Source organism: Apiospora marii, assembly GCF_038362585.1.
Source record: "Apiospora marii strain CBS 49790 chromosome Unknown utg000009l_segment0_segment0, whole genome shotgun sequence".
Classification (NCBI taxonomy): Eukaryota; Fungi; Ascomycota; class Sordariomycetes; order Amphisphaeriales; family Apiosporaceae; genus Apiospora; species Apiospora marii.
This window is the reverse complement of record NW_027117381.1, coordinates 3,965,082-3,992,750: the sequence shown is the minus strand read 5'-3', so window position 1 is coordinate 3,992,750 and position 27,669 is coordinate 3,965,082. Positions and strand designations below refer to the sequence as shown.

General features: G+C 55.7%; 11 protein-coding genes across 11 annotated transcripts; 3 read left to right on the top strand and 8 right to left on the bottom strand.

Annotated features, from left to right (window-relative positions):
• Positions 1-87: 87 nt before the first annotated feature.
• PG985_012831 (uncharacterized protein) lies at positions 88-669 on the bottom strand (the record flags this gene model as incomplete). The annotated part of the gene is made up of 1 exon (XM_066832597.1): positions 88-669. One exon carries the CDS (start codon positions 667-669, stop codon positions 88-90), a length of 582 nt encoding a protein of 193 aa, XP_066680647.1.
• Positions 670-1,183: 514 nt separating this feature from the next.
• On the bottom strand, positions 1,184-2,580 carry PG985_012830 (tyrosinase; the record flags this gene model as incomplete). Its single annotated transcript, XM_066832596.1, has 4 exons — positions 1,184-1,438; positions 1,513-1,826; positions 1,897-2,003; positions 2,057-2,580. 4 exons carry the CDS (start codon positions 2,578-2,580, stop codon positions 1,184-1,186), a joined length of 1,200 nt encoding a protein of 399 aa, XP_066680646.1.
• Positions 2,581-4,348: 1,768 nt separating this feature from the next.
• PG985_012829 (uncharacterized protein) lies at positions 4,349-5,969 on the top strand (the record flags this gene model as incomplete). The annotated part of the gene is made up of 6 exons (XM_066832595.1): positions 4,349-4,555; positions 4,630-5,011; positions 5,077-5,194; positions 5,266-5,334; positions 5,493-5,543; positions 5,624-5,969. 6 exons carry the CDS (start codon positions 4,349-4,351, stop codon positions 5,967-5,969), a joined length of 1,173 nt encoding a protein of 390 aa, XP_066680645.1.
• Positions 5,970-6,332: 363 nt separating this feature from the next.
• PG985_012828 (uncharacterized protein) lies at positions 6,333-7,739 on the bottom strand (the record flags this gene model as incomplete). Its single annotated transcript, XM_066832594.1, has 1 exon — positions 6,333-7,739. The coding sequence occupies one exon, from the start codon at positions 7,737-7,739 to the stop codon at positions 6,333-6,335; it is 1,407 nt and encodes a 468-aa protein (XP_066680644.1).
• Positions 7,740-8,633: 894 nt separating this feature from the next.
• On the bottom strand, positions 8,634-9,701 carry PG985_012827 (uncharacterized protein; the record flags this gene model as incomplete). Its single annotated transcript, XM_066832593.1, has 1 exon — positions 8,634-9,701. The coding sequence occupies one exon, from the start codon at positions 9,699-9,701 to the stop codon at positions 8,634-8,636; it is 1,068 nt and encodes a 355-aa protein (XP_066680643.1).
• A 1,005-nt stretch (positions 9,702-10,706) lies between these two features.
• PG985_012826 (uncharacterized protein) lies at positions 10,707-11,725 on the bottom strand (the record flags this gene model as incomplete). The annotated part of the gene is made up of 3 exons (XM_066832592.1): positions 10,707-10,940; positions 11,174-11,271; positions 11,389-11,725. The coding sequence occupies 3 exons, from the start codon at positions 11,723-11,725 to the stop codon at positions 10,707-10,709; spliced, it is 669 nt and encodes a 222-aa protein (XP_066680642.1).
• Positions 11,726-12,960: 1,235 nt separating this feature from the next.
• On the bottom strand, positions 12,961-16,354 carry PG985_012825 (uncharacterized protein; the record flags this gene model as incomplete). Its single annotated transcript, XM_066832591.1, has 3 exons — positions 12,961-13,687; positions 13,745-14,211; positions 14,258-16,354. The coding sequence occupies 3 exons, from the start codon at positions 16,352-16,354 to the stop codon at positions 12,961-12,963; spliced, it is 3,291 nt and encodes a 1,096-aa protein (XP_066680641.1).
• Positions 16,355-19,671: 3,317 nt separating this feature from the next.
• Positions 19,672-20,653, top strand: PG985_012824 (uncharacterized protein; the record flags this gene model as incomplete). The annotated part of the gene is given in 3 exon segments (XM_066832590.1): positions 19,672-20,218; positions 20,237-20,346; positions 20,405-20,653. The coding sequence occupies 3 exon segments, from the start codon at positions 19,672-19,674 to the stop codon at positions 20,651-20,653; spliced, it is 906 nt and encodes a 301-aa protein (XP_066680640.1).
• An 86-nt stretch (positions 20,654-20,739) lies between these two features.
• Positions 20,740-21,854, top strand: PG985_012823 (uncharacterized protein; the record flags this gene model as incomplete). The annotated part of the gene is made up of 2 exons (XM_066832589.1): positions 20,740-21,364; positions 21,529-21,854. 2 exons carry the CDS (start codon positions 20,740-20,742, stop codon positions 21,852-21,854), a joined length of 951 nt encoding a protein of 316 aa, XP_066680639.1.
• A 259-nt stretch (positions 21,855-22,113) lies between these two features.
• On the bottom strand, positions 22,114-25,048 carry PG985_012822 (Six-hairpin glycosidase-like protein; the record flags this gene model as incomplete). The annotated part of the gene is made up of 7 exons (XM_066832588.1): positions 22,114-22,454; positions 22,527-23,025; positions 23,119-23,176; positions 23,229-23,392; positions 23,492-24,683; positions 24,741-24,805; positions 24,869-25,048. The coding sequence occupies 7 exons, from the start codon at positions 25,046-25,048 to the stop codon at positions 22,114-22,116; spliced, it is 2,499 nt and encodes an 832-aa protein (XP_066680638.1).
• A 307-nt stretch (positions 25,049-25,355) lies between these two features.
• Positions 25,356-26,412, bottom strand: PG985_012821 (uncharacterized protein; the record flags this gene model as incomplete). Its single annotated transcript, XM_066832587.1, has 5 exons — positions 25,356-25,374; positions 25,428-25,640; positions 25,702-25,802; positions 25,870-26,068; positions 26,135-26,412. The coding sequence occupies 5 exons, from the start codon at positions 26,410-26,412 to the stop codon at positions 25,356-25,358; spliced, it is 810 nt and encodes a 269-aa protein (XP_066680637.1).
• Positions 26,413-27,669: the final 1,257 nt, after the last annotated feature.

Sequence of the window (27,669 nt, the reverse complement as noted above, 5' to 3'; positions counted from 1 at the left end):
TGAACAGTTGTGTTAGGTAGGCGTTGACTGCAATCTGACGTCCCGAACCCGGACTCTGCTGGAGACCGGAATTCCTTCTCGTTGCAATTAACCACCCACGGCTTGCCAGTGCTGCACCCATTTCACCACGTTACCCCAATGAGCCTCCACAACAATAGGAAGATTGTAATCGTCCATCATGCAAACGGAAAATGTGACATCAGTCTCGGCTGCAGCCGAGGCCCGCGGACTGAGGCAGCCATCGTAGTAAAATTCGACATCGTCTCTAGTTGAAGGCACTGCGAGGCAGTCGTAAACCACGGTCTTGATGGAGCTGGCGTAGGCGTGGACCTGGGTGACGAATTGGCCGATGGTTACCATCTCGCCGTTTTTGTTGTCTATGACTAGGGGTAAAGGCCGGTCGTCCATGGCCTCCGCATCGTGCCAGTATTCCCATGACTCCACGCTATCCAACACCACGATCATGCGGTGGCGTGGCGGGTCTGTGGCACTTTGCGAGGCCAAGGGGTGGTCAGGCTGGTCTCCGGTACCGAATAGCCGGGTCCAGACTGGCGCATCCCCCTCAATGTTGAGAACCTGGATTTCAGACACGGGTCGGAAAAGAGACCATTTCAGGCGCATGAACCTAAGCTCGGCGAAGAGCGCTGGGGGCGGGAGCGTGGAAGTCATGGCGAAGTTGCACCATGTGTTTGTCATCAGGACCTCAAGGTATGTACTAGGTTAGGTCGGAATGGTAGCATTCATCCTCCCAAACCTCCTCGTTTGAAGTTATATGATCCTGTTCGGCAAAACAGATCATCCGTAACCCCTTGTCACGCCTAGTACGACATCTGCCTGGGCACGTATTGACGCCCTCTTGCTTAGCGAACACAAGGACCCTTTTCTGCTTCCTTTTTCGGTTCTTCTGCTTTCTACAGTAGGTCCCTTGGCAGAAGCAACATCAGAGACTACGTATGAATGCACCTTCCATCCTTCAGATGGTGTCCTTTGGGTCGATCCACGACTCCTGTTTTAAAAGTCTGAGTACAGGCGCAACTACGCATCGATTTAGTACGAATAAGTTGTGTTTTGTGGTAGGCGTGAGAATATTGTTTTCCCTCTTCACTTGATTAAAATTAACGTTATGTTAAGATTATAGTTCTATAAGTCGTAATACCCTTAAGGATTTAGCATAGTAAAGTTATTACCTGTAGATATAACAGTAAGGCCCAGCTACCGTGCTAACCAGGTCCTTGATGGCCACCTCGCCACCGTTGTAGCCCATGTCGAAGGTGTCTTCGATGGTGACATCGTCACTGGGCGGTTTGTTATTCATAGTCCGGGTGCCGGCAACCTGAAAGGCGCGCTCGACCGGTTTTTGGTTCTGCCAAGTCCACCAGACCCGGTCCACCATGGCATGATGGAGCCAGAAAAGCGGCTCGTTGGGCGAATTAAAGAACTGTTATTGTGTACATCGTCAGTCTCGAGCTTCCCTGAAATAACGTATCCACCCTAGCCCCTTTTTTCACTTACGTCGCCGGCCGGGTCGCCGTTCACCAGGAAGTGCCCGAACTGGTGCAGGCCGTACCACCCGACGGTGTCGTTGCCCGTGTACTGCAAGCGGTCCTGGAACGCGCCGATGCCGGTCTGGTACAGCGGGTTCCGCAGCAGGTCGACGATGTGCTCGTCGCCCGACCACTTCCGCGCCAGCGGCACCGAGATGTCGTGCCGGATGCAGCGGGGGTCGTAGCTGAAGGGCGCCTTGGCGGTGACGCCGGGCCAGGACGGGACCGTGGCTGTCAGGTTCGCCATGATGCCCGCATAGGGGCCTGTTTTGACGCAACCGCCTGGGATGGATTTATCAGCAGTTGACTTTGGGTTTCAAAGCAAAAACTCCTAAATTTTAAAAACACTTACCTCCTTGACCAGGCTCGATGCACAAGAGGCCGCTGGACAAACCAATAGTACAATTATGCGGCTCATACTCGCCATTGCCTCCCTGGGAATATTCACTTCCATCCAAGCTGGATGGGGACCGAGTCAGCGTCATACAGCTGAACATCAGACGACGACTCACTAGGGAGAGTTAAGCGGGTCCTGCGACGACTTGGCCCAGCTCCAGTAGGGAACATAGCCCTGGTACCCGCACTCGCTCCGCAACGCCTGCTCAAACGTCCAGACGTAGTGCCGGTGCCAAGCCAGGAAGGAGCCGCTGCGGTGGATGGTGCGGGTCTGGTTGATGTGCGTCGCCACGATGTCGTCGTAGCGGGACCGGGCCCCCGGCGCCTTGTCGGCGGGGGTGATGGGCGGCTTGGCCATGAGGCACTGCACGGCGCGGGTGTAGTCGAGCTTCTCGTCGTTGGACAGGGTCGAGTACTCGCGCCGCACCGCCGCGTTCTCCATCGTGCACCCGTCGGCCATCAGTTCGACGTCCTGGGTGACTAGCTTTTTCTTCAGGCTGCCGTCCGCCGATGCCGCCGTCAGGATCTCGAGCGACTCGGTTGCGGCTAGGTCGGATCCGTCGGACGGGGCAGGGGTCCAGCACTGGGCGACCGAGGCGGCGGACGCTAGCAGCGCCAGGGACACTAGAGGCAACTGCATCTTGTTGGTTGAGGGGGGTGTGGCTGAGTAGTTGGTGTTGAGAAGACCACAAACTACACAAGTATACCAACCGGTATTTGTTATGCTATGTTAGGAGACGGGAACAGAAAAGCGAACTCCGCGTCAGCGCGGAGTTTGTTCATGCTGATATACGGCCTTCTCAAATCACCGGCCCACAATCGGGCTGGGCGTAAGACTTGTAAAGGGGCTAGTCCGAGCCGTCGGAGCAATGGCCCTATGGAATCTCTGGAATTTCTCCGCCCTTTTGCATGATAGCGACAAATCTTTCTCGATTTGGGACGAAAGGGTCTAGAACCAATTTTCTTCACACCATCATGAATTGGCGGAAGTTGTTCCGTTGGAACTTGCAGTAGTGGTCTAGGATTTTACTTTCGGCTTGTCAGCTTTGGGTTGTTTTCCAGTAGCCCAAGACGCTTGGCTCTGCTGTGGGATAATGTACTTGTATGGCCAGCTGGCTGTTTGAAGATGGACAAGATCCCTGTGTTAAAGGAGTTGGATATCTGTTTGGAGGCACAACGATAGATAGAATCCTGTGATCTCATCCACTTGATAGCTACAAATACTCAGTATTTATTTGGCACATAGCTAACGTGCATACTGCGCATTTCTCAAGACGGTGTAACTTTAAAAGTCCCGTGTAACCGTTTAAGCGACCTCGGTTCAACATGCCTACTGCGCCTGTCATCATGATCCCTGTAAGGGAACCCGAAATTGCGGCACGGGCGGATCTGCTGACCGCGCAACCGGCTATCCCCTGCCTATCGTCCTCCTCAAGGTTGTGGGCCGCAACTCTCTCTACGCACGGTAATACTTAGCGAACTTCATCTGCCCGGTCGAATAAAGCTTTGCACCATCCAGGCCGGAGCCCTTGTGTCTGATCTGTATGGAGCAACATTATTAATAATATCCGTGTTTCTTCAAGATCTCGCAGTCTATACCCAGCTTAACACATGGGGTCTCCCCACTGGGTTCTCTTTTATCTGATCCGTTCTGGACATGTGGGTATTTCCCATCGCGATTCTGAACAATGAGCAGATCACTGCCGAACACGTTTGCTTGGCATTACGGAGGTAACAAAGATAATTATCCCTTCCTGATAGTCCCTGGAAAGACTATCAACTTGAATTCGCCTCGTCGTTGGCATCAGCCGAAAGCAAATTTCCCAGCCCAGCGGGCTTTGGCAAACCCCATGAACAGAAGCGCAGCATCAACCTACCCCTACCCAACAAGATAGACCAAGACAAGACAAAACACTGGCAGGAGGGGAATAGCAGAAAGAGTCGAAGTTTAACTTGGAGATGTAGGGCAGTGTCCCCGGACGTTGGACTGTGGGATCGATCGGCTTACCCCATGCACCGGATTCGAAAGACATTTTCATCTTGGTTTGCTAAGTAATTAGACAGAACGGAAGACCATAAAGTCCTACGAGTAACCCTTGCTCTTGGATTATGATCAAAACTACTGGACGGATTAAGTAAAGTATTCCCATCGTCGATCCTATTAGGGTCGGGGTCCGCACAGACGGTGGAATATCGTCTCATCGGCCTCGACCACTACCCTCGTGACTCGCACGTAGAGTCAGTATGAAACGAGGAATGAATCTCCCGCAAATACGCCCTCGAAGGATCAATTCAAATAGATTCGGAGTCGGTGCTTCATTCGCCACTACTGCGCTCCGTTGAGATGTAACTTTCCTTTCGACAGCTTCGCTGGTGCATATGCGGCACGCAACATCCTCGCGACATGAATGATGGCATTGATATCAGCTTCAATGTGGATCCGGGAGAGCGGCAGCAGGGATGAGGGGGTGGTCTCATCAAACGGAGGTCATATACTGGCCATCACCGGCGCTTTGATGGGTATCACATTCGTAGTGGTCTCGCTGCGGCTGTATGTTCGCCAGATGCTTCTCAAGTCCTTCAGTATCGATGATGCGGTTATAATAGTTGCGCTGGTAAGTTGCCCTAAACTCCCACACACGCTAGATTCTTCACTGACGTCCTCCACTCTCTGGTGGCTTCGACACAGATCATGGCCATCATGAGCATGGTCTGCTTCGTCGGCATGGTCCAGCACGGCGCCGGCAGATACCAAACGGACATCAAGGACGAGAGGAGGGAAGGTCTGGCATACTGGACCTATATCCTCGGCTTCTTCCTCGTGACGGGCATCTGCCTGGTCAAGATCTCCATCGGCTTCCTGCTTAAACGGTTCGCTCAGAGCCCGGGGCAGCACCGGTTCCTACTGGGCATGATCCTGTTCTTGTTCGTCTTCATGGTCTACTCGACCATCACCTTCTCCATTAGCTGTGCCCCGCTCCGGGCCAACTGGGTACCGGCGCTGCGGGCGGCGCCGACTACAAAGTGCCAGAGCAAGGAGGTGCTCTCGATCATTGGCACCGTGAACGGCGGTAAGTACTCTTTGTCGACTAAGTATATGTCGTTACGATCTGTATGCTGACGAGAAGTGTTTGAGTAATCAATGCCCTGACCGAAATCATTTTCTGCCTTCTTCCTGTCCCTGTTCTCTTGGCTCTGAGGATAAACCGCCGAACTAGGGTGACGCTGTTTCTAATTCTGAGTCTTGGGCTCTTGTAAGTGAAGGCCATGCAAGTCATACGGGTTCCATCGTCACCTCAACTAATACCCAGTCAATGAATGTCAGTGCATGTGCTGCCTCTGTTGCGCGCATAGTCTTCGGCCGCCAGAGACTCAAGGACCCTGATGATACAAGGTGAGGAGACCATTATAACCGGACAAACGCATGTCTAATGAAAGAGGCTAACGACCGCTTGAAAGCAGGCACTTCAGGTTCCAGATATGGTTCTAGTAAGCTGCCATACCCGAAAACCTACCTAGTATGATATAGCCCAAACTGATCCGATGGAACAGCATTGAGCTCCAAGTCGGTATCCTCGCCGCATCTCTTCCGACTCTTCGACCGTAAGTCAACCATGCAAACAAGCGCACATATCCTCCAGTTCTATGTGGTACTGATTCGACCTATCCCTTCCCCTATTTAGCCTATTCACCAAGCTCCTCAAGGGCGCACCCAGGACGGTGCTCCCCGGCGGCAGCTACAGCTATGAAATATCGCGCCACGGCTGCGGGGGCCCACCTATCCCGCTGGACTCCGTCGTCATGCCCAGGCACTGCGATGGGGTTGACAGCGAATATCACAACGGCCCCAGAAGTTACTACTACCAGGCCCAGGTGTCCAGTAGCTCGCATGTGAGGCACTTGGCGGACGACGACAGCGAGAAGGTCATAGTCCTGCCACCGGGCGGCATACATGTTCTGCAGCGGACGGACATCATGTACAACGCGGACAAAGAATGCGCAGTCGAAGAGATTGGGGAAAGACGTTGAGCAGACCCTTGATACAATACCAATTGAGATTAGTATGTATACAGATATATCCCTACAGAAATCGATAGAGTTCGGGACGGGACTTGGTGTTCTGATGGTGTGCTGTCGGCACTCAACTCTCCACCCATTGAAGACGAACACTGTCAGACTTGAGTAACTTTATGTTATATTCAACCCATCTATGAATTATAATGCCCACGCTATGAACCCACAACTCCTGGCGCCGGGTCTCATCATGAAATCAAGGGTATCTGCCGAACCCTTCTCACCTACTCCCGCAAACCTTGTCTTGGAACAAGTGTCGGGAACGACGGAATCTAACCCCCATGGGAAATCCTGCACCTCCTCTCCCTCTCTGACCCGCTAACAAGACCGATCTCCCCCAGAGGACGAAGAATAAGTCGACACGGTAGACTGTAGCGACGTCTTCCCAATCGAACTAGCAGACGACGTTGGCGAAGGTGTCCCGTCATCAAAACCACCGCTCTCGCAGTCAGGTATCTGCCCCGTCGGCGCCAGTCCCCGATGAAACCCCCCACTCGCCGCCAACAGCCGCTCCGCCGCCGGCACCCCGACAAACTTCCAGACCCCTGCCGTGCGCTCGGTCTGCAGCCGCCTCTGCTCCGGGTCCGGGATCGCGCGCGCCAGCACCTCGTACGCCTGGTCGCCGTCGGCCTTCCGGAAGAACATGCGCGGCCACTCGACCCCGGCCTGCTTCTCGGCGCGGCGGATGGCGCGCTGCCCCTCCTCGATGTCCGTCTTGGCCGCGCTCACCCGCTGCAGGTTCCCGTCCCGGATCCCCGACAGCACGCCGGCCCACGCCCGCCGCGACTCCCAGGGGCTCTGCTCCGCGACGGGCTTCAGCCGGAGCTTGCTGCGGGCCACCCGGTCGACGTGGAACGAGTCGACCACGGACCCGTCCCGGAGGTCCTTGACCTTCATCTCGCCGTTCCACTGCCCCGCGACCTCGAAGACGGGCTTACCGTCCTCGCGTAAGTTTACGAGCGTGGCGCGCACGCTATTCCGCGCCCCGCCCCCCTTCCCCATGCCGTACAGACTCGTGCGCCTGCCCTCAAACACCACCGTCGACCGGAACCCCGAGCTAGAAACAAGATAGCACGTCCCCGTCAGCTCCGGGTAGGGCGCGCCCAGCATCAGATTCTTGATGGCCATGGTGGGCAGGGTCATGAGGTGGCTCTCGCCGTGCGCCTCGTCGCGGATGACGGCGTGGCCCACCTGCCGCACGACGACGCCCCGGCTGACGGAGAAGGTCGTCTCGTTGGCCACGTACCCGGACGACGAGATGCCCCGGGCCCGGTTGTAGAGGTGGCAGGCCGTCACGGGCGGGTGGTGCGAGACCTGCTCCGCGATCAGCTGCGTCGTCGAGCCGTCGTCGTCGTTTTCAAAGGTTCCGAGAAAGAGCTCGCCTAGGAAGGCGTTGAGCGGCTTCTTGACGCCGCCACTACCGCCACCGCCGGCATCGTCCGGAGAGTCGTCCTCCTCGGAGGCGACCGCCGCCGTGTACACCTGGCGCTTGAGACTGCAGAGGAAGTTCTGCAGGACCAGCAGGGCGCGCCGGGCCGGGTCCGGCTCCGACGTGGGCGCCAGGAAGAGCGAATGGTGCTCCGCCCAGGTGGCCGGGATCTCGGCGACGGACTTGGGCGCCAGCACAAAGGGCGGCGCCGTGATGTTGGACAGGTCGCCTTTTACCGTGGCCAGGTACGAGAGGAAGTCGCGCAGCTGGGCGAAGTTGGACTGGGGCTTCGTCATGCTTGTTCTGGTGTGTTGTGTATGCTACTTACTGCTTGCGGCGCACAATGGGAATAACAAAGCCAGGGGCATGCAGAACTGACCCAGGTCGACAACTAAGAGCCGAGAGATAAAAAAGAGAGAAGATAGAAAGGCTGGACAGGTCTATCTCTCTTGGCAAAAATGGGCACGGGTATTGATGGTAACTCCCATCAAGGAGAAAGAGATCTGATCGCGATAGCAACTATCTATCCAAGCCACGGCTGACGAGTCGTTCCTCTGGTGCGTTGTTGCAAGTCCAATCCGAATGCGAGCCTGCAAGTCTCAGCGAACGTCCACGTGCCAAGACATTTTCCACGTAAGTTAGGTAGGCAGACAGGACAAAAACGTTGTTGCCAGTCAGTTCTTAGAAGTCAGGGCGAATGAAGGCCGTTAACACTTTCAAAGAGATAGATGCCAAGATAACGTTTCGTTGGCTTTCATCGCCGTCCGCCAAGGTGCCTTGCAGAATGCATGACGTGATGGATTCAGGCCTTCGGTACCGTGGGAGCCCGCTAGCTGCCGCCCCTAACGGGCGCCTAGCAGCTAGAGGACACTACTGTAGTGCTTATCTCGATGATCTTCAGAGCTTCTCATTGACAGATTCAAAAAAGCAAGTAGATTTCGTCACATGCGCAACGGCGGGAAACTCAACCAATCGCAATGAAGGTATTATTAGTATGAAGAACGAGGCGGCGGCTGTGCACATATTTAACCGTCCATCCGTTTTTACGACTACATGCTAGAATCGGGACTACTACCGCTCGATCCCGACATCCTCTTCATCCGCATCAACCTCAAGTTCTCCGCATCGGAACGCAGGAGCGGCGGTCCAGCTTTTACCTCCCCGTCCTCGAGATACGCCTGGCCGACGCGCTAGGCCACCAAGAGCTTCTCCAGCGACTCCATGGCCTTCTTGGCGTACGCGCCCATGTCCGGGTACCGCTTCTCCTGGCCCTTGGGGTCGAACACCTCCATCGACAGGTACCCGCGGAAGCCCGTGTCCAGCACCGCGTTGAGGAACTCGCGCACGGGCAGGTAGCCGCCGTCGTAGGGCAGGGGCCGGTAGTCGTGGCTCCACTGCCCGCGCGGGCGCAGACCTGATTCTTTATCGACCTCGTCAGGAATGGGCGGGTCCATCTTGTAGGCGTCCGAGATCTGCAGCAGGAAGATCTTGGCGGCCGGCACCGTCACCACCAGCTCGGCCAGCGACGCGTTCCAGCGCTGCTCCACCTGCGCCCGGTACATGGGCCGCTTCTCGTCGCCGTGAGCGCCGCTCCCCTCCTCCACCTCGACCAGGCCCGTCCGCGTCGTCGGGTCCGCCCACTCGCCGCCGCCGCTCTGGAAGGTGTCGAGGCACAGGCCGAGGTTGGGCCGGTCCGCCTTCTGCACGATGGTCCACACGTCCTTCCACGAGGGTGCCCGTGTCGCCCAACACCAGTTCTCGTACGCGATGCGGAACCCTTTCGGGGCGCACAGGTCCGCGAGCTCGGCCAGGTCGGCCGCCATGTCCTCAAACGAGGCGTCCGCGATCTCGGGCGCGTCCGACGATCCGACCTGCAGCAAGTCCGTGCCCACGGCCTCCATGATGCGAATCCAGCCCCGCGCACGGTCGAAGGCGTCCTCCCGCTCCTTGCTGCCCTTGGGCCAGCCCTCGAAGTTGGCAAAAGGCTGCAGCATCATGACTTTGAGGCCGTGTTCCACCATCTGGCCCTTGACCGCCTTGCCGACTTCCACCAGCGCGTCGTAGTCCTTGGGATCCGGCTCCTGGCCGTTCAGCATCTTGCCGTACGACAAGATGTCGGGCATGGACAGCTCGACGGCGTCGAAGCCGGCATCGGCGATGGCCTTGAGCTTGAGGGGCAGCGTGTGCGACTCCTGGTACCCGATGCTGCAGGTCGCATAGCTCGTCGGGACCTCGGCGGCCTTGAATCTGATGGGCATCTTCACACCTTGGTCCTCGGTCCTGGTCGGTCGCTGACTAAGAAAAGCGAGCCACAAACGGCGGTAGGTCCTTAGTAAGGGCGGTCTTGGTTGATTGGTTCTCTTGAGTGCTCAGTAAGCGACGATGTAGGTAGACGGTAGACCGTTGCAGTCTGTGTGCGTCTGTACACGGATGGTCTAGAACGACGAAGGAAGTATAATGTTCACACGTAGGTATCTAGCAAAATACTATGACGAATGGTTTTTGGAGGCCAAAATGGCAATAACGGTTTCTGAAAAAGGGAATAACGGCTGGTCGGTTGGTGGACCTGCGTTTCGCAACAGCGCACCCGGGCTGTGGTGACGTCAACGAGAAGCTGTCAGCGGAGTAAAGTCTTTGCTCATGCAGGCCGGCGTCACGTCACTTCCTGACATTTGACAAAAACGACTTGTAATAATCGCCTGTTTCCCACTTCGAAGGATCAGGTACTTAATATCGGAAAAAGAAACCTGCGCACGCACAAGACGTTCCTGTCCCCCTTCCCATTCTTGGGCGTCTAACCCGGCCTTATTTAATTGTGACAGATAGAGCAAGACAAGACCCCTCCCCCGCGGAAGCGCATGCGACACTGCGACAGACGGTTGCGGCGAGGAAGCAGCAGCAGCAACAAGCAAAAGCACTGCCTCCCACCTCCAACCACTAAATGTACAATAGCTGAACCTCCAGCATTATTACAGAATCCCACATGCAGATTAAGAACAGAAACGGCATTCGAAGGATGATCACTGTCAAATTGCCCATGATTAACGCATATCCGCCCGATATCGAATGCACGTACGACACGGCCGCGGCAGACATTCGAGACACTGCCCCAAACGATATCGAGTCATGCGCCGTATCGAGTAAGAAGGTTCGGGGTCAAGTGGCAGGATAATTAGAAGCGATGACCTACTTGCTAGTTATTTAGAGACCGTCGGTCGCGCGAGGCCTCCCTCTTGATCAGCAACCCTGTGTTGTTGGGATTTCTATTGCGGCGACTGCATCTGCATCTGCACCTGCATGGGTGACATGTGCATCGGCGGCTGGGCCATGTACCCCGTGGGGGGCGGCTGCTGCACCGCCTGCTGGGCGGTTCGTCGCACGACCTCCTTCTCCTCCTGTACGAGCGCGCAGACGGGACAACACAGCGTCAGCATGGCGTCCTCGGCCGAGTCGCCCTTGATGGCGTATCGGGCCCGTATCTCCTTGCGGGACGTCCACTGGTATCTATATGTATGATGGTCCCAATAATCAGCCGATGAGCCGATGAGCCGATGTGGATACGACTACTTGCTACTGCCGATCGGATGACCAGAAGTGGAGGAGAGACAAGACTTACATCCAGCTGAACCCGCACAGGTTGAGGACACTCCATATCGCACACTGAACGACTCGATCATCAGCCGATGCTCTTTGGGAACCTTCGGTTTGTGACACCATAAATCGCACTTACGTCGGAGTTGACGGTATCGTAGGTGGCCATGCTCGGGTCGCGAAGCCGCGCGCGCGTCTTGCCGAAGACGATGCAAGGGCAAAAACAGGCCATGAACACTGGGACGAGTATGCGAACGATCAGCTGCTGAACTATGCCTATGTGCGTGGTCAAGATGACCGAGAGGTGGGGTTAATAGCAGGTCGGCCGAGTCGTGCCATGACATATGTACTAACATTGATCGGCCGGATTGAAGCAGTCAAAGATCGGCGCAGACCACGGACTCAGATGGGCGCCGTGACCATGTGCTGGAGACTGGGCTTGGTTATATACTGGCATGGTCGCCGCCGGGGCAGGCTGAACGGGGCCGACCATTTGCTGTGTTGGATGCTGCTGCTGGAAAGGCGGCGGCGGAGAGCCCACCGTCGGGATTCCCGGATACTGCTGCTGCATAACGACAGGCTGGGGCTGCTTGACGTCGGCGAACTGCATCACCGGGGCGGGCGACGGCGGGGGCATCGGGTGTGGGACTTGGTAGATCGCGGGCGGCGGGGCCGGGGTACCCGGATGCATCTGCGTCGAGGTCTTCTGGTTAGGGTCTTGATTCTATCAGGACAACAGCAGGAAAACGAAAGAAGGCTATTTTGCATGCCACTCACTATGGCCTGTTGGTAGGGGTGTTGATGGTTCTCCATGGTAATCGTTGGGGGCTATCGCCACTACTATCTCTCTGGGTGTCCCGGCAGGATGATGGCTCGCGCGCGAGGGTTGTTCGAAGACTGCAAGTATGGACGCAACATTAGACTTTCGCCCTTGTCACCGCGACGGGCGATAGAGCCAAGATATATCATGAGCCCGCCCGCTCCAGATTGCTTTCCCCAAGCCCGAACCAGCGGCCCAGATAACTCAGCTAAGTCAGCTGGACAGCCATAACGAAGTGCGGCTGAAAGGCGTTCTCCTGGACTTGAAGTGTTGTGATTCAGGATCCCATCCTCTTGTCTCGCTGCGGTCTACGAGGGAAGAAGCAGAAACAATTTCAAACGCGTCAGCATATCAAACCTTTTGACGGGATTCATATTGCTTTAATAACCAAGCTGAGGCCTTCACAAGCCATTTCGCCCCAGAAACGCTGCATCTCTCGCTTGAAAATGCTTCCAAATTGATGAAACCCAATATTGCGTCGGAGGTAGGAGGTTTGATTCACAACCCGGTTGGCGTCCAGCATGTAGTTCAGCTGAAGCCAATGGTTCGCGCGCTAGGGCAAGCCGAGCTGAAATACAACACCACCAAGGTCGCTGTCGCCCGATACCCAACTATTGTCATGTATGTCTTTTTCTCGGCGCTGTTGCATTCAACGTCTTATCATTCGTTTACTCCGCCGAACGCCGCGGTAAATCTGTAGTCATTAGTATTGGCCGATCAATCGAACTTCACATGACATGGTCACGATTTTACTGCATACTGCGAAGACCTGTATATTCATCACAAAGAAAAACCGGTATATTCATTAAACCATGCCTCGCACCGGGAAGCCGATCTATAGTCGAGATAAAGGAAAAAGAAACGCCTCTATGCTCCCAAAATCAATCTATCTAAGAATGGCATGATCGCTTCTATCATCGAATGCCCTTCCCGCTGTGCAGGTCTTCTATGGGTATGTAATTACCGAAGAAAAGCCCACACCGTTTGATGGTACTCTAATGCAACCAGCACGCAAGTTCCCAGATAACCGCAAGAAAAAATTGTGTAAAATAAAAGACATGACACGTGTCGCATCACTTTCGTTCACACGCTCACACACCATATTTTTAGTCCTCCTCGTCGGTATCGGGAGGGTGGGGAGTGCCCTTGGGGCTGTTGAGCCACTCGATGTGGCGAAGTCGGCGACGGACTTCGGTCTCCTTGATCTCCTTCTTGGTCTTCTTTCTCTTCTTCTTGGACTTGAACTGCAGCGGCGAGTTGTCCTCAGCATCCGTGTTGACGGCACTGCTAATAGCACTGCTGGCAGCGGTGCTGGTAACGCCACTGTTGAGACCCGAGTTGGGTCGCGAGTCCTCGAAGCGGTCGGCACTGATGGCCGTGTTGCCCTTGAGGGTCATGCGGCCATCGTTGATGTGCCACTGCTCAGAGGCCAGGGCACCAACGAACTCCTCGTTATGGGAAATCATAACGACACCACCCTTGAAGTCGCGAATGGCGACGGCAAGACCTCCCAGAGAGTCACGATCCAAGAAGTTAGTAGGTTCGTCAAGAACCAGCAAATGCGGGTTGTTCCACATGGCACCGGCAATGACGACCTTGACCTTCTGACCTCCAGACAGCGATCCAATCTCGTTGTGGTTGGCAATCTCGGGGTCGAGACCGAGATCGTCAAAGTGCTTGGAGATGACCGACGGCTGCAGCTCACGGTAACCCAGACCCTCACGAGACGCCTCGTGATCATCGAATTCCTGAACCAGCTTATCGAATCCCCACTCAACCAGGGTCTCGCGGGACACCTGGGTGTTGTACTTGGGGAGCCAACCCTTCCATTGCCTGTCTAGCTGTTAGCGTTGTTCTGTAAAGTGAGGATAGGAGAGGAGCGGTACATACACTTCGTACTGGAAGGACTTCTTCCACTTTTGACGACCAACAATGGAGTCCACTTGGCGGGGAGCCTTGCCATCGCCAAGATCAATCGGCTTCTCCATCTGGGCCTTGTCCTTGTCAGACAACATGCGGGTCTGCTTCATGAAGACCTCGCGATCGTCACCGTTGGCGTATCGCCACTGGAGGTACTGGTTAGGCGTCTTCTCGAGATGCATTTCCACGTGCTCCAAGGCGTGCTGCTTGATGTAACCGATACGCAAGTTGGGGTGCTTCTCAACGCGGCCGGTACTGGCAATAACCTCACCAGTCAGGATCTTGATGAGTGTGGACTTGCCAGCACCGTTGGGGCCGATGACAGCGACTCTGGATGACAGGGAGAGCTGGCAAGTGACCCCAGACAGCGAAGGCTTAGGGGCCTTGGGGTATTGGTAAGAAACGTCGCTCATGCGGATGATGGCACGGGTCTGAGACTTGACACCGGTCAAGATACCGGGGGAGAGGGAAACGGAACTGGACCTGCGAGGCAGTCAGGGTGTAGTAAGCCTTGGCCTCGGGGCGGACCTGGACGAAAGCGTTCAGGTTACCCTTGAAGTGACCCAGCTTCTTGCCGGGCTCGTAGTGGTAGATGTCAGTGCAGACGTTGTCGAGGAAACCAGAGTCGTGAGAAACGATCAGACTGGTGATGTCGGTGTGCGCCTTCAGGTAGTTCTCGAGCCATGCGATGTTGGCAACATCCAAGTGGTTAGTAGGTTCGTCCAGCAGGAGAACATCGGCCTTCTGAAGCATAGCACGCGCCAAGGCGAGCTTCATCTTCCAACCACCAGACAGCGAACCGACGGCTTGGGCCTGACGACCTTCGGGACCAGCCGTGAAGCCGAACTCGGCCAGGACCTCAGAGATACGCTTCTCGCCTTCCGAGGCAATGGTAGGATCCTTGACCATGAAGCCAAGAATGGTAATATCAGCATCTTCACCCTGGTTGTGCTCGACGTAGCAGGTGCGCAGGACATCCTGCGAAGGGAAACCCTCGAGCTTGCCACTGGCAATAGCCTTCATCAAAGTAGACTTTCCGGCACCGTTGCGTCCGCAAAGACCGTACCTGTGACCCTTGAGCAGACGAAGGTTGGTGTGGGAAAGCAGCAGCATGCCACCGTAGGCAAGGGAGAAGTCAGCGTTGACAATCTCAGTCTCGCCATCATCCTCCTTTTCGGGGACACCGAACTTGCGCTCATCCTCGGCGACGTAGATCTTGTGGACGGCATCGGCCACAGCATCCGCGGCCTCGCGGTTCTTCAACAGCTCCTTGACGTAAGGGGCAATGCGGGCGGGGAGACGGTCCAGGTGACGGTGGTTGACATCTTCGGCCACCATGTCGCTGATGTAGGGACGCGCAATCTTGTAGAAATCGGCGTCGTCGCCGACACCGCCATTCTTCTTGATCTCGGCATCCAGGACCTTGGCAACATCCTCGGACGACGTCTTCTCGATGATCTTAACATCCTCCTTGTCGACGCCCATGGCGTGGTCCATGACGCCCAGGGCACGCTGCGCGAGGTCACGGACCTCGGGAAGCGAGGCACCCTCGAAAACACCCTTGACACCAGGCTTCAGCTTGGGCAAGAAGGTACGAGCCTCAATTGGATCGTGGACCAGCTTGGTCAAGTTCTCGGTAATGACTACACTCTGGCGGAGAACCTCCTGGTTGGTGGAGGGGTTGTTGAGCGTACGCTCAAGGAAGGGCGTCAGCAACGCCAGCACGGGCGAGGTAACGATGGCGACAAAGGTAGTTTGCGAGAGGGCGTGGATGGCCTTCTGCAGAGTCTGGGCGGAGGGGTGGTGCATGGTGTCGATCAGAAGGGGGATTCTCGGGGCGACATCGTCGTTGGAGAGGAGGGTTGTGAGCGAGGTCATGGTGGCAACGGATTGCTTCTCGACATCGGCCTTCAGGTCGTGCATGAGACCCTCGACAATGGGAATGAGGCTAGCCAACTTCTCGCCCATGGCTTCACGCAGGAAATCGCTCTCGTGAGCTTGTTCCTTGGTGACACCGATCTCCATCTTGGCCTTATCGGCCATCTTCTGCAGCATCTTCAGTGCGCCAACGGTTCCCTGCCACTTGGCCGACTTTCTGGTCAAGTAGCCGATGAGGGAAGGAAGCAGGCCAACCACCAGGGCTTCGGCGCTGAGGTGGCCAAACAGGGCATCGAGGCCGTATTGGGCAGCGTCGCGGACGACGGTTCCCTTGTCGGAAAGAGCGTCGAAAGCGACACCGATCATGCCACCGTCTTGCAGGAGGAAGGAAATCTCGGTGAGAGGCTGCGTCGGGGGCATCTTCTCGAAGAGGGCACCGAGCAGGTTCTGGGCGGATTCGCGCTTCAGACCGGACTTCTTGTCGGCGGCAGCCTTCTTGATGGCGTCGAGGATGCCATAGTTGTAGAGGCCGCGGAAACCGACGCTGTTCTTGAGCAACTCGCAGAGGGCGTACGAGGCGTCGATAGAAGCGTTCGAGGTGGTGGCGTTGAAGACAGAGTCGAGAATGGCCTGAACATCTTCTTGAGAGGGGGCAGGGCCGCCCTTGGCCACCATTACTGGCGGCGACACAGGGTGAGGCATGGTGGGCGAAAAAACCGAAGAAGCAATCAACAGCAATTAAGGCGGTGCGCAGACAAGTCGGTTTGACAAAAATGAGCCTGCGAGATGGCGAGATTGCTCGGCTTCTGTATGCCCTGGAGCAAGCAATCGGAGAAAGAAAGAAAGGGAGTGGAGATGCGGTCAAGAAGACCAGAGAAAGTTGATGCTCGCAACTCTCTTTCTCACGTTCAGCGATCGTGAGGATGTCGGTAAGTAAAGGGTCGGATTTTCCAAAAAGTTTAGGCGGGGGGCTGCTTATCGGTCTGACAGAAGTTTGTGAGAGATTGGGCTGACACGACAGGGGTTCTTGGCTGGTAACAGGAGTTGGCAGGCGCTGACAGGAGGGGTAACAAGCCAAGTCACAAGCGACCGTGCCCAAGAGACTGGTACTGGAGGGGTTCTTTCCTCTGTAGGGGTCTTCACAGTCTTCACTCAGGGAAATGGAGAGGGGCCAGCCGAAGGCTCTGCTTAAGGGACTGCACTGAGGAGGGGCTTATCGAAATTTTCATGTTCTCGGTCTATCTCCGATGCCAAATGCGACCGAGTAGGTAACAGCTGGTCAGCACTTTTCCAGTTTTCGTCAGTTGTCAAGTCAGCCTGGTAACAGTGGGCTTGGTAACAATGGCTTTTTTTTTCTTCGCTCTTTTTTCTCCGTCCTTTTCCCCGTCTCCCATCTGGGCTCGCTCGGACTTGGATGCATTTGGCCTGGAGGGAATGGCATTTTCACACAACCCCACGTGGAGTTCATCGCCTTCTGTCACTGGGTTATGCAGTTGTGTCTACTTTAGTCAATCAGCAAAAAAGTCTTACTTCCCTGCTTTTGCCCTCGCGATAACAAATATACCTGCTTGCAAAACCACCGGCGTGTGGACTATCTTCGTCCATACCTGGCGTAAGCAATAAATAGCAATGTGCATTCCGCGCTCCCCGTCAAGAGGCGCAGGACCTAGTTGCGTGTTTCGTTTGCTCAGCATGCTCAGCTACCCCATGCTTTGAAACCGAGAATTCAGTGGTTTGGCTTGCCCACCAAGCTGCTGCGCTCCTGCGCTCAGGCTGGGTTTGGTGCTCTTTCAACCGCGTGCAAGTGTAGTTCCGCTGGGAAATTTTCGAGCGCCATATTTTCAAACATATGTGGTAACTTTTGACCTCTCTAGCTGTCTTCAAATCAGTGTTGGGCGGGGAGTCCATATTGTCTTCTCACATCGCCTGTCCCGAAAACCGTGTCGCAATCAGCTGCCCACCTACCTGAACCCCCGACTTCAGTACTGGTGGTGTTGTCGCTCATGTAAGCGAATGTCTTTCAATCCGACACAACGTCCCTGCCCGAGGAAGCGAAGAAGAAGGATCTCGGTGAATGCTTTCAGTAACGTATGCGCAACCCCCGTCTGTGATTTTTGAGATGCATGCAAGTAGGGAAACCTTCGGTGATCGAACTGATTTTGATGGCATGTCGTTGAAAGAGGATTCTGGGAGAGAATGCATGCGATGATGCGATGCGCGAACCTGGTCAACTTAAGGCCAGGTCAGGTCGTCCGTTCGGTGTAGCCGCTGCACGCCTCCCCTTTAATGCCCTATCGCGCTTCTTCCGTTGCCAATCTTTCGGTCTGGTTGCTTATAGCGCGCGCCCGCTCCTACAGATCCTTCCAAGTGGTAATCTGGGTCGCGAAAACCTGCCTGTTTCGCAAAGGCAACGCCCGCCATTGGAGAGAGCCAACCGCAATGCATGAAATGTTTCGTCCGGTACAAAAATAAAAAAAGACAAGTTGGGCAGAACCCTCGTTGAGAATGTTTCAAGTTTCTCAGGGTTCTTTATGTCGGTCACTGTTCTGTTTTTGGCAGGCTGCTGGGGACGGACGTCGGCCAGGCCGACCTGCAGGCTGCAGCGCAGCTGAAAACAGTAACTAGAATTGATGCCCCGGGGGGACGCTTACAGAATTCCCCCATTTGGACAATGAGATCTCCCGGACTCGGTCAGCCAACCGCCAATGGGCCAGCTGCGGTATATCTCTCACGCGGCAGGCATACTCCGGAGCGTACGCACGGAAAAATGGGTTATCAACTCGAGAGGTCAACAAGGTGTAGAAATCGATCCTATGCGACATCGCGAACGAGGTTTTTTTATTCAATTGTTGGGCTGCCAGGGGGTAACGGCCAACGAACAAACTTTGCTGGATACGCGACTCATGCTTGTTATGCCACAGCTGGCCGTCCACCGGTTCAACGTCTCAGCGGCAATATCCGCCCTGTCATCTCAAGCCGCAGCTTTATATCTCCGTTCATCGGCAGGTACGTTGTATTGCCATGTAGACAGCGAAGCAAAAACGGGTTTTCTGATCTCATCGCACATCCGGATACACAGCCATATGTACGATAAAGGATGAGGCGCAGGGCTGACGGATGCACGCGTGTCGATCCAGAATACTGACTTTGAGATCTTTTGTCGCTCAATGCCTATTCTGGCCTGGCACTCCGCACGCCCTGTGCCTGATGGAGGGGTGGTACCGCTGACAGCTTGATGCCTAGTCATTCCGTCTTGACCGTCTGTATATAATGTTTGAAATATACAGGTACGTACAGTATATGTAGATGTTATTTATGGACGTCCAAATCAAAGACCAGAGCCTGCGGTTGATCCCCATAACGTCGCCGATACCCCGCCCGATCAAATAGTAAACGCCGAAGACGACTTAGACGAGTCACTGGGCTGGGCTGGGGCTGGCTGCATCGACATGAAAGTGGCACGTTGGGATGGAGAGGCCCAGGTTGCATTCCGTCAAGTAAGAGGTTGCGTCGGTCCCTGGCAGCGCCCCCAAATGCTGGTTAGAGTTTAATCAAGCGCTACCCGTCCCATAATACGGAATTCCCTGGTCGTTCCAAACCGTTGACCGGCCCTGCAGCTGAGCCCTAGCCAGTTAGGCTGGCGCTGGATTTGCCGAGTCCTTGCAGTAGCGTCGCATTTGGTGGCAGTGAAGGAGAACACCTGCACCTGCACCTGCGCAGCTACCCAGCCTGCAGGCATGCCATCTCGCTCTGCCACTCGGGACATACGCTGGAAAGGATACTAAATAAGGCCATGTCCAGTATGGACATGTACAAGTATTGATGTAATGCCCGGGGCTCACTCGGCCGGCGGGTTTCTCCTGCTTCTTTCAACGTTCGCTCTGGAAATTGCCTGTGTCAAGAAACCCAATCCTTGGGCCTGCATGCCATGCGGTTGTTCTTAAGACAGTCCCCGGGCCCTCTTTCTGATCTGTCTTCTGTCCTGCTGTTTAAGAGATCCCCTATATACGCCGTTCAATATGAGTTTCCAGTTCATCACGTCCATCAACACCATCGACCGTGACGCAGAGACCCGGCGTCGGGTCCGGTCCCATGCGCGGCGACAGAAACTCACTCAGGACTCGAGCTCAGAGCAGGCACCCTCCGCCAAGTCCGGAAGCACGTCCCAGAAAGACCGCACCTCCAAGTTTCGACTGGGCACGCCGACAGCAGCATCGAAGAAGGTCGCACCTAACAGTTCCAAAAAGCGAGCCTCTCCGCCGTCATCGGCCTCGAACGAGGAAAGCTCGACGCCGTCGAGCGGTTCGAGCGGCGATGTCACCTCCTCTGCCGATCCCGCATCTGCTACATCCTTGGCCGCATACTCGGGGCATGTGGAAATGATCACCAATGAGCTTGGCTACATGATCATACGGGAGTTACCGCCTCTATCGGCTCTTCCCATTCAAACCACGCCCATGACGGAGAATCTGTTCAGGTATATGCTATGCGTCTGTCTGTCGCCGAAAGAAAAGTTCGTGCAGAAATGGTTCGACAGGTGCGGCGCCCCGTCATATTTCACAAACTGTAAGCAGACCGAAACAGATAAGCGAGAAGCTGTTACGATAATGATATCTGATATTGCAAGCCCAGACCATTCTAGCTTCCTTGCCCACTCGCATTCAATGAACCCTGGCGGTGATCTCTTCGACTTTGTAAGTCCCACTTACATGGTCCCAGCGCGGCATTCCTCTGCTAATGGCTCGCATGTAGTTGACGGTAGACCCGGCCATGACGCACGCCTTCATGGGCTTCATGGCTGCGATGCATAATGCCCTTGCGGACTGGGACGACTCTTCCACTATTGACTTCCATCGCCAAGAGACGATCCAATCCATCAATAAGAGGCTAAACTTGGAATCAAAGGGCCAAGATGTGCCCGTGTCCGACAGCGTGATCGTCTCCGTCTCGTTACTGGTCAACATTGAAGTCAGTCCACATGACAAAACCTCACCCTCCTAGTGATGGATTGCTGATAGTGTCTAATCAAATAGTCGTTTATCGGATCGGTATCTTCCGCGAGAGCTCATATGAATGGGTTATTGAGAATGGTCGAGCTACGCGGCGGACTGATCGACGGACTGGGCTACAGCCCCCTGCTCCAGCGCGCCTTATCCTGGGCCGACTTCGCCTACGCCACCATGGCTGCCGTGCCGCTCTCATTCCCCTTCGTCCCACAGATTTCCGGATCTCTAGATATACAGGACCGGTTCATGTCGCGGTCGATGACGATCAACAACAACGCCGCAAGAGGTTTCCAACAGTCGCAGCAGCACGGGCGGCACGGCCTACTTCTTCTAGACCGTGAAGCCACGGAGCTCTTCGAGCTCCTCTTCTCCACCACGGAGGCCGTCAACAACTTCGAGTTCGCCCGGATCGATGCGCTCAAGGAGCAGCGCAGCCAGATGAGCGACACGGTCTATCTCATGGAGTACCGCCTGTGCGCGATGGAGCAGCAATCACGAGCCCAGGCCGCTCGCCTGGGTCACGGAGCCACTCTCGCGAACCCGACCGACTTGTCGGAATCGCTAGTCTACGCTAGCCATCTGTTCCTCCACCTGGCTCTGCGGGGCCAGCCGCCCGCGGCGAAGCGGCACAAGGCACTGACAGAAGCTCTGATGACGAGCCTATCCGGGTTGCTCATACATCTGGGTTGGCTGTTCGGTACCAACGGTGACCCTTCGCCCCCCGCAAACTATACGACGGACGCACCTGGCGCGCAGGCCTATACTTCAGAGAGCTGGGCATTATCATCCTCATACCAGGAAACCGCCCCCTTCAACGACTCCAACAACATGCCCGTCCCAGTGAAGTTGGAACCGGAAACCGAGCCGCAGGCCGCCTCCTCCCCATCATCCTACAAGACGACCTGCACGACGACATCTTCCTCTGGATCCTGTTCGTCGGCTGCTGCGTGCAGATGCGCCCGGCGCACCACCCCCGCCACCATGAATACGAAATCCCCACGCTCGACTCGACCTTCCTGGCGCGCGACCACCGCCCCTTCTTCGTGCTAGCGCTGCGGCGGTTGTGCCGGGAACGGGCCATCACCGAGAAGGAGGTGCTAATGGACCGGCTGCGGGCTATAGTGTGGATGAATACGTGGTGCGAGCGGCAGCTCGACATGGTCTGGGCTCTGCTCGGGCTGGAGCTGGAGTTGTAGCTGTGAGAGCTTACTTCTATCAATGTACATACGTATGTACGATTGGTGGATTAAAACTGTCATTTCAGCGTTCTGTACGATTTCCTTGGTGTGCTACGGATACCCCCTTCATTCAACGCTGTGCGCAAAATTCCTCCTTGGTGTATGCATTGCACAAGTAGACAGACAGTATGTAGTACTCGATCTACCCAGCCGTCATTTAACATGACCAATTGCACATACACTAAGATCAAAATCAAAACAACTATAAACACCATCGTCAATCGCGCTCGATCTGATGTGCGCCAGAGCATACAGTGGTTTCGCTATGAAGAGGGGAAGGGTATTTGCGTATCAAAGTGCCTTGAGCATCCCCTCGTGCCTTACGACCCAGCTGCCGTCTTTGGGGAAGCCAGGGGCATGACCCTCGGACCTGGCCCAGCCGGCCGCCATATAGCCGACTACGAAAACCCTCATCAGCCGTCTTCATCCAGATGAACGTGACCAAGAATAGATATTGGAATGAGGATTTGCATCTGAACTCACCGGCATACAGAAACCCAGCATTGCCCGGCATGAAAGGGGGTGGTATCCCGCCCTGCTCGGCACGAAGCGCGAACCCTGCGTGGGTGGGTTATCCAAAGTCAGTCAGTGATCAATTTGCAAGCAAGCAAGCAGGCCATGAAAACTTACCGACATCATCAAATGCCCAGTAATCAAACGCCGTCAGGTGATGCACAGCCCTGTCCGGTCTCCCGATCCTGGCCGCGTTGATAGCCAGCACCGGCCGACCCCATCCGTGGATCTGTTCGTCGCCCCAGACGTCCCAGATCCGGTCGGACGTGGCGCGGGCTATCTCGGGGTCGACCATCGCTCTTCCATCCCGCAGCTCCCTTTCCTCGGTGCCGTCATTGTGATGGGAAGACAGGCTCAGAGGCGGTAGGTCGGGCAGGATCCCTTGCAGCATGACCAGGCTGCGGGGGTCGCCGGTGAGCTTCGCGTCGCCATCGGTCCACCAGGTGCTGTTGAGACCCTCGTAGACGGCGTAGTATACTTCCCCGGTCCCGGCGTCGGTCGTCGTGGGTAGAGGGGCTAGGTTCTCGGACACTCGCGTCCACGCTTCCGGGACGGGGCGGCCTAGCAGTGTCTTCCAGTGCTGCGCGACGCGGAGGCCATAGTGCCAGTAGGCGAGCTATTGGGTGTATCGGTTATGCAACATGAAGTACCCGGATCAAAGGATGGAGGTGCGAGAGCGGGAGCGGGAGTGGGCTCAATTTGGACTTACCTCGTATGCCAGGTTCAAAGACTCGGTCGGCGGAGTGTTCTCGGTCACGCCGTACGCCCTATACTGCTTAGTTGGGGGTTGCGCGAGATATATAAGGTTACGAAACGTACGGTGGTCCCAAATCGTAAAATCCTGACGTCTCATTCTTCCACGCATAGGACGCCATGTAATCCGCAGTCGCAGTCAGGATGGGATCCCATCGCTCCAGCGTTTCTCGCTTAGATGAGTTGGACGAACCCTGGTACGCAAGCATGGCCAGGTACATGGGATGGGGCTATATGCGATATCCCTCACACCTGTCATCAGCCGAGAGCACTTTATCCACCCCCGCAATTCCTCCTTCTCAGGAAAAGGACTCAGCATTACCACTTACCTGCTGCCACATCAAAAGCCCATTAATCCCCCCCGGCGAACTCCTCCCAGTAACCGACTCCGTCATCTTCGGCCACCGCGCCCCCGCCCAACCCATGCGCCGCGCCCTCTCCCGAGACGACTGCAAGAACCTCTCGTAGATACCCGGAAATATCCCATCGAAGATAGCCTGCCGGCCCCACGTCGCCCAGTGCGCGCCGTGCCAGACCACCATCTCCATGTGGAACTTGCCGTACCAGCCGTTGTTCACGAGCCCGCTCTCCTGCGGCGGCTGCGGGTGTCGACGGCGGCTGGCGGCGCTGTTGACCCGCACGTGGTACTGGCTCAGGACGATGCGCCGCTGCAGCTCCGTGGCGTTGGGGTTCGACGAGCCCGTCATCACGTCCACGAAGCCGCCCTCGCGCCAGTACGCGGCCCAGGCGGCGGAGCTGCGGGCGCGGATCAGGGCGGGCGGCGCGGGGGTCTGACTGGTGGGGGCGAAGTGTGCCGTGAAGGCGAGCCTTTTCGATGGCGATGTGGAAGATCTGGGGGAAGGAACATGACCAGTGTCTCTTCTTCCCGGGGCCAAGGTGTATCTGTGGGCTGTTCTTGAGGCGGAGCCAGGGGGCTCGTGGCGACGGAGGGTCGGAGGCGTCGATCTTAGCGCTTCGGGTGCTTCCCACTGCAGATTGACGTAATACTTGGTTTCCTGCATCTCATGGTAGATGTGCGCGACAGTGGTATTGCCGCTTTTCTGGCCACCGTCCCGCACGAGCTCCGTCGTGTGGTTGAGTGGGAAGTCGTACACGCCGGCGAAGACCTCGTACTTGTGCTCCGCGCCGTGAATGGGCGGATAGGGGAAATCAAACTCGACCTCGAGATCTCCCGACGCGACGAGGTCCGACTCGATCTCGAACGCGACGGCATCAGTCTCGAGATCGCACTGTGTGACCACCTCCACTAGCGTCCTGTTGATCTGGAACTTGGAGGTGATGAAGCCATTCCACAGGTGGAGCTCTTGCCGTGGCTCGGAGATGTCAGATGCTGAGAGGGACTGTCCTTTGAACTTCAAACCGATCCGACCCATATTAACCCGATTGGGGTTCCCGATGAGCCATTGCGATATCTCGGGGAGGTCGGGGTCTGGAATGTCGTAGGAGACGTTCCGACCATGGGTCAGCATGGCAACCCCTGTGTAGTCATCCAGAACCTCTCTGAGCAGCCAACCGATCAGTTTCTATTTGCACTTTTCATTCACATCCATGACCTACCCGTTGGTGGGCAGGAAATCATTGTGCCAAGCCCAAGTTGATAGAGTGTTAAACGGAAGAAACGTCTGCGTAACAGTCAGCCATACATATATCTTATCGTCTTTCACTTTGGCTCAGTCTGTGTGCACCTGCATCCCCGTAGTGTCCACATTGAAAGCGAAGTCCCCATTCCCGACCTGGAGAGGGGATGTTTCGTTGTCAATCAAGCTCGTCCGAACGACGTTGAAATTCGACACGATGGGCTCCCTGTCGATGCCAGCGGATGCGAGTCCGACGCTGAGCAATGCCAGGACGCTGAAGGGTCCCATTTTGGCTTATCAAGATAGATGTTACTGGGTTCTACTCAATCGTACCTGTCATCAAAAGATCTGAGGTCCCTGGGCGCTACGGGTTCTTTATGGCCAAGGATCGCCGTTACTCCACTCGAGAATCTGGGGCAATCCGGGGTAAATGGACCCGATGTCGATCTTATCCGGAAGGCTTCATTGTAATGGGCCAATCGTCATTTGACGTCGAGCTTTTCTGCTTTTCAATGCATGAGCATAACACTATTTGGTCCAACAGTTTCAACACGCTGCGTACAGCCGTGCTATTCACACGAGGCTGCTCTCGAATCTACACGACTCTATATGCACTGCGATATTGTCAGTTCTAAGCGATATTGCCATCAGCAGATCGCTGACTTACTCGTATACCACTTTCGCGACATCCCACAGACAAGTTCCCACCCACATGCCGGTATTGACTCTGGCGGCGTATCGCGCATCCGCCGTCCTCATCGTGATGAATACCCGATACCGGTACATCCGAGGATCGACCACCCGAGCCTTCTCGCAATCGCGAAGCTCGTCCGTGATCTGCGCCGGTGCAATCAAGAACCCTCGAGTCCGGCAGTCGATGCTGTTGACAAGTCAGCGCCGCTAGAAGAGTGCATTGCGGTTAATCAGTAGGTAGAACCTACACTGCTGGTGGCTCGTCCCCTGTTCGTAGGCGGTACTTGGACTCGACTTGGGTGGCTAAGGTCGAGCCGACGGTCATATCCATGGTCTCTTGGTCACCTCCCTATAACACCATCTCTCTCGTATTAGTTTCGGGTCATCGGGTCAAGGTTCAATCTACTTGCGATCACGGTGCCACTCCCTATACTCCCAGACCAGGCGCCGTCTGTGAACGTCGTGAACTTCTTGAAGTGATCCCCTGCCGCCACCGTCGCGGTAGCATCGCTTAATTCCAGGACCATCCGAAAGTCGAGTTCCAGTCCGGGGGCCGGCAGCGACAGGGCGGGCTGCAAGTTGCCCAAATCGTCGGCGGACTGGCCGGAGATTCCGCTGCATCGCAATTCAAAAGTCAACACTTGCTCGTTTCCACTCGTTAATGCCGAAGCCTATCCGAACCTTGGCGGTGCCTGCGTCTTCGACTGCACCGGTGGGTCTTCCCGGACCGCTGGTCTTTCAACACCACCAACACCAACCCATTGCCGTTCGACCGTGTTCCAACCGCTGTGTCGTCGCTCGGCCGGCACGCGCATCCAGTCGCCGTGCACTACGACACTTGGATCCCAATTCTCGTCATCGCTTGGTGGCGCGGCGGGCAGCAGAGGGGGAAGTTCCCCTTGCACCCACTGCTTACCGAACATGGCGCCGACGAGGAGGTGATTAGGGTGAGAAGCCATTGTGCACCAAAGTTATCGGATACACTTTCGTCCTCTTAATCCCAAGAATGTTGAGGTTACATGAAAACCACCACGCGCATACATCCTCAAGGCCCAAGGTACGGTAAGCAACTGTGCGGGCGTGCCGTCCCGTAGTCGGTCCAAAATTGGCCCGCGTGCCTCTCGGTCGGGCGAATTGAAAGCTTATCGCCGACGCCATCTACCTGACATAAGCGTAAGCATCACGAAGCTTAGATGGCCATGTTTTACTGCTTTGTTTGACAACTCGGCCGTGGGTATATTTACACATGGTATTTGATGTAACTGGTAAAACTTGCGGTGCTGCTGCTGGGGAATCGAGGGGAAGTAGTATGGCAGCAAGGCCTTGGTGCGCTGTCCGAGTCCAAGCCAAATCTTTGGGGCAAGTCATTTCACTGGGATAGCCTATTTGAAAACGGCAAACTGACCAATGCCATCACTCAAACACTTTCAACTTTCAGAAACAGATATCCAGTGCCCGACTAAAACAAAAGTATGAAGTCATCCCTTCCGATCACACAGGTGGGCATTCAAGGGTGAAGCTGGTCCTCGGCCGGGTTGCGCTACCGTTGCGCAATTTCGCAGGGCATTGACTATCAAGAGACCGGGCAATCCGCCGGCATGTGGTAGGCCTGCGACACGACTGTCTAGTGAGAGCGGACAATTGGCCGGCCAGTCGTAGCAATCGAGAGCTTCAATGATGACGATAAGTGCTATGCGACATCTAAGGTCACCTGCACGCACATCGAAACCAGAAGCCTTGACCTCGATCGAGAAACAGCAAGTAGGGTGAAGTTGGCAAGGAGTAGCATTGACAGACCGCGTTGTCTTTGCTGTGTCTCGAGTTCAGGTTCAGCCCTGGCACCTGGCTGTCAAACCGTTCTGGACCCCACGTCGCCCGCAGCCATCTGGGCGCTTGCTACAGTTGACAGTTGGTGTTAGCGTATTCCCCAGGGGTTTGCCAAGTTAGACCCTAGCATGTTTGGACCCTTCGAACTCCATCATCGTATGTCGCTGTGCATCGTGGCCGCGAAAGCCTGATCGAGACTGCCTGCGGTCCCTGGAGATTAACGACGATGATGGCGTATTTCCCCGACCGTCAGGACCCTGCGTCTTGGCAATTTAAAGGCACCAGGCGAGGCAGGGGATGCTTTAATCTCACCACCTTCGTCACTGGTCGGCCGTGATTGGCGGATTTGTCTCGAACCTGTCTCTGATTGGCTCAGATGCTACGTCATT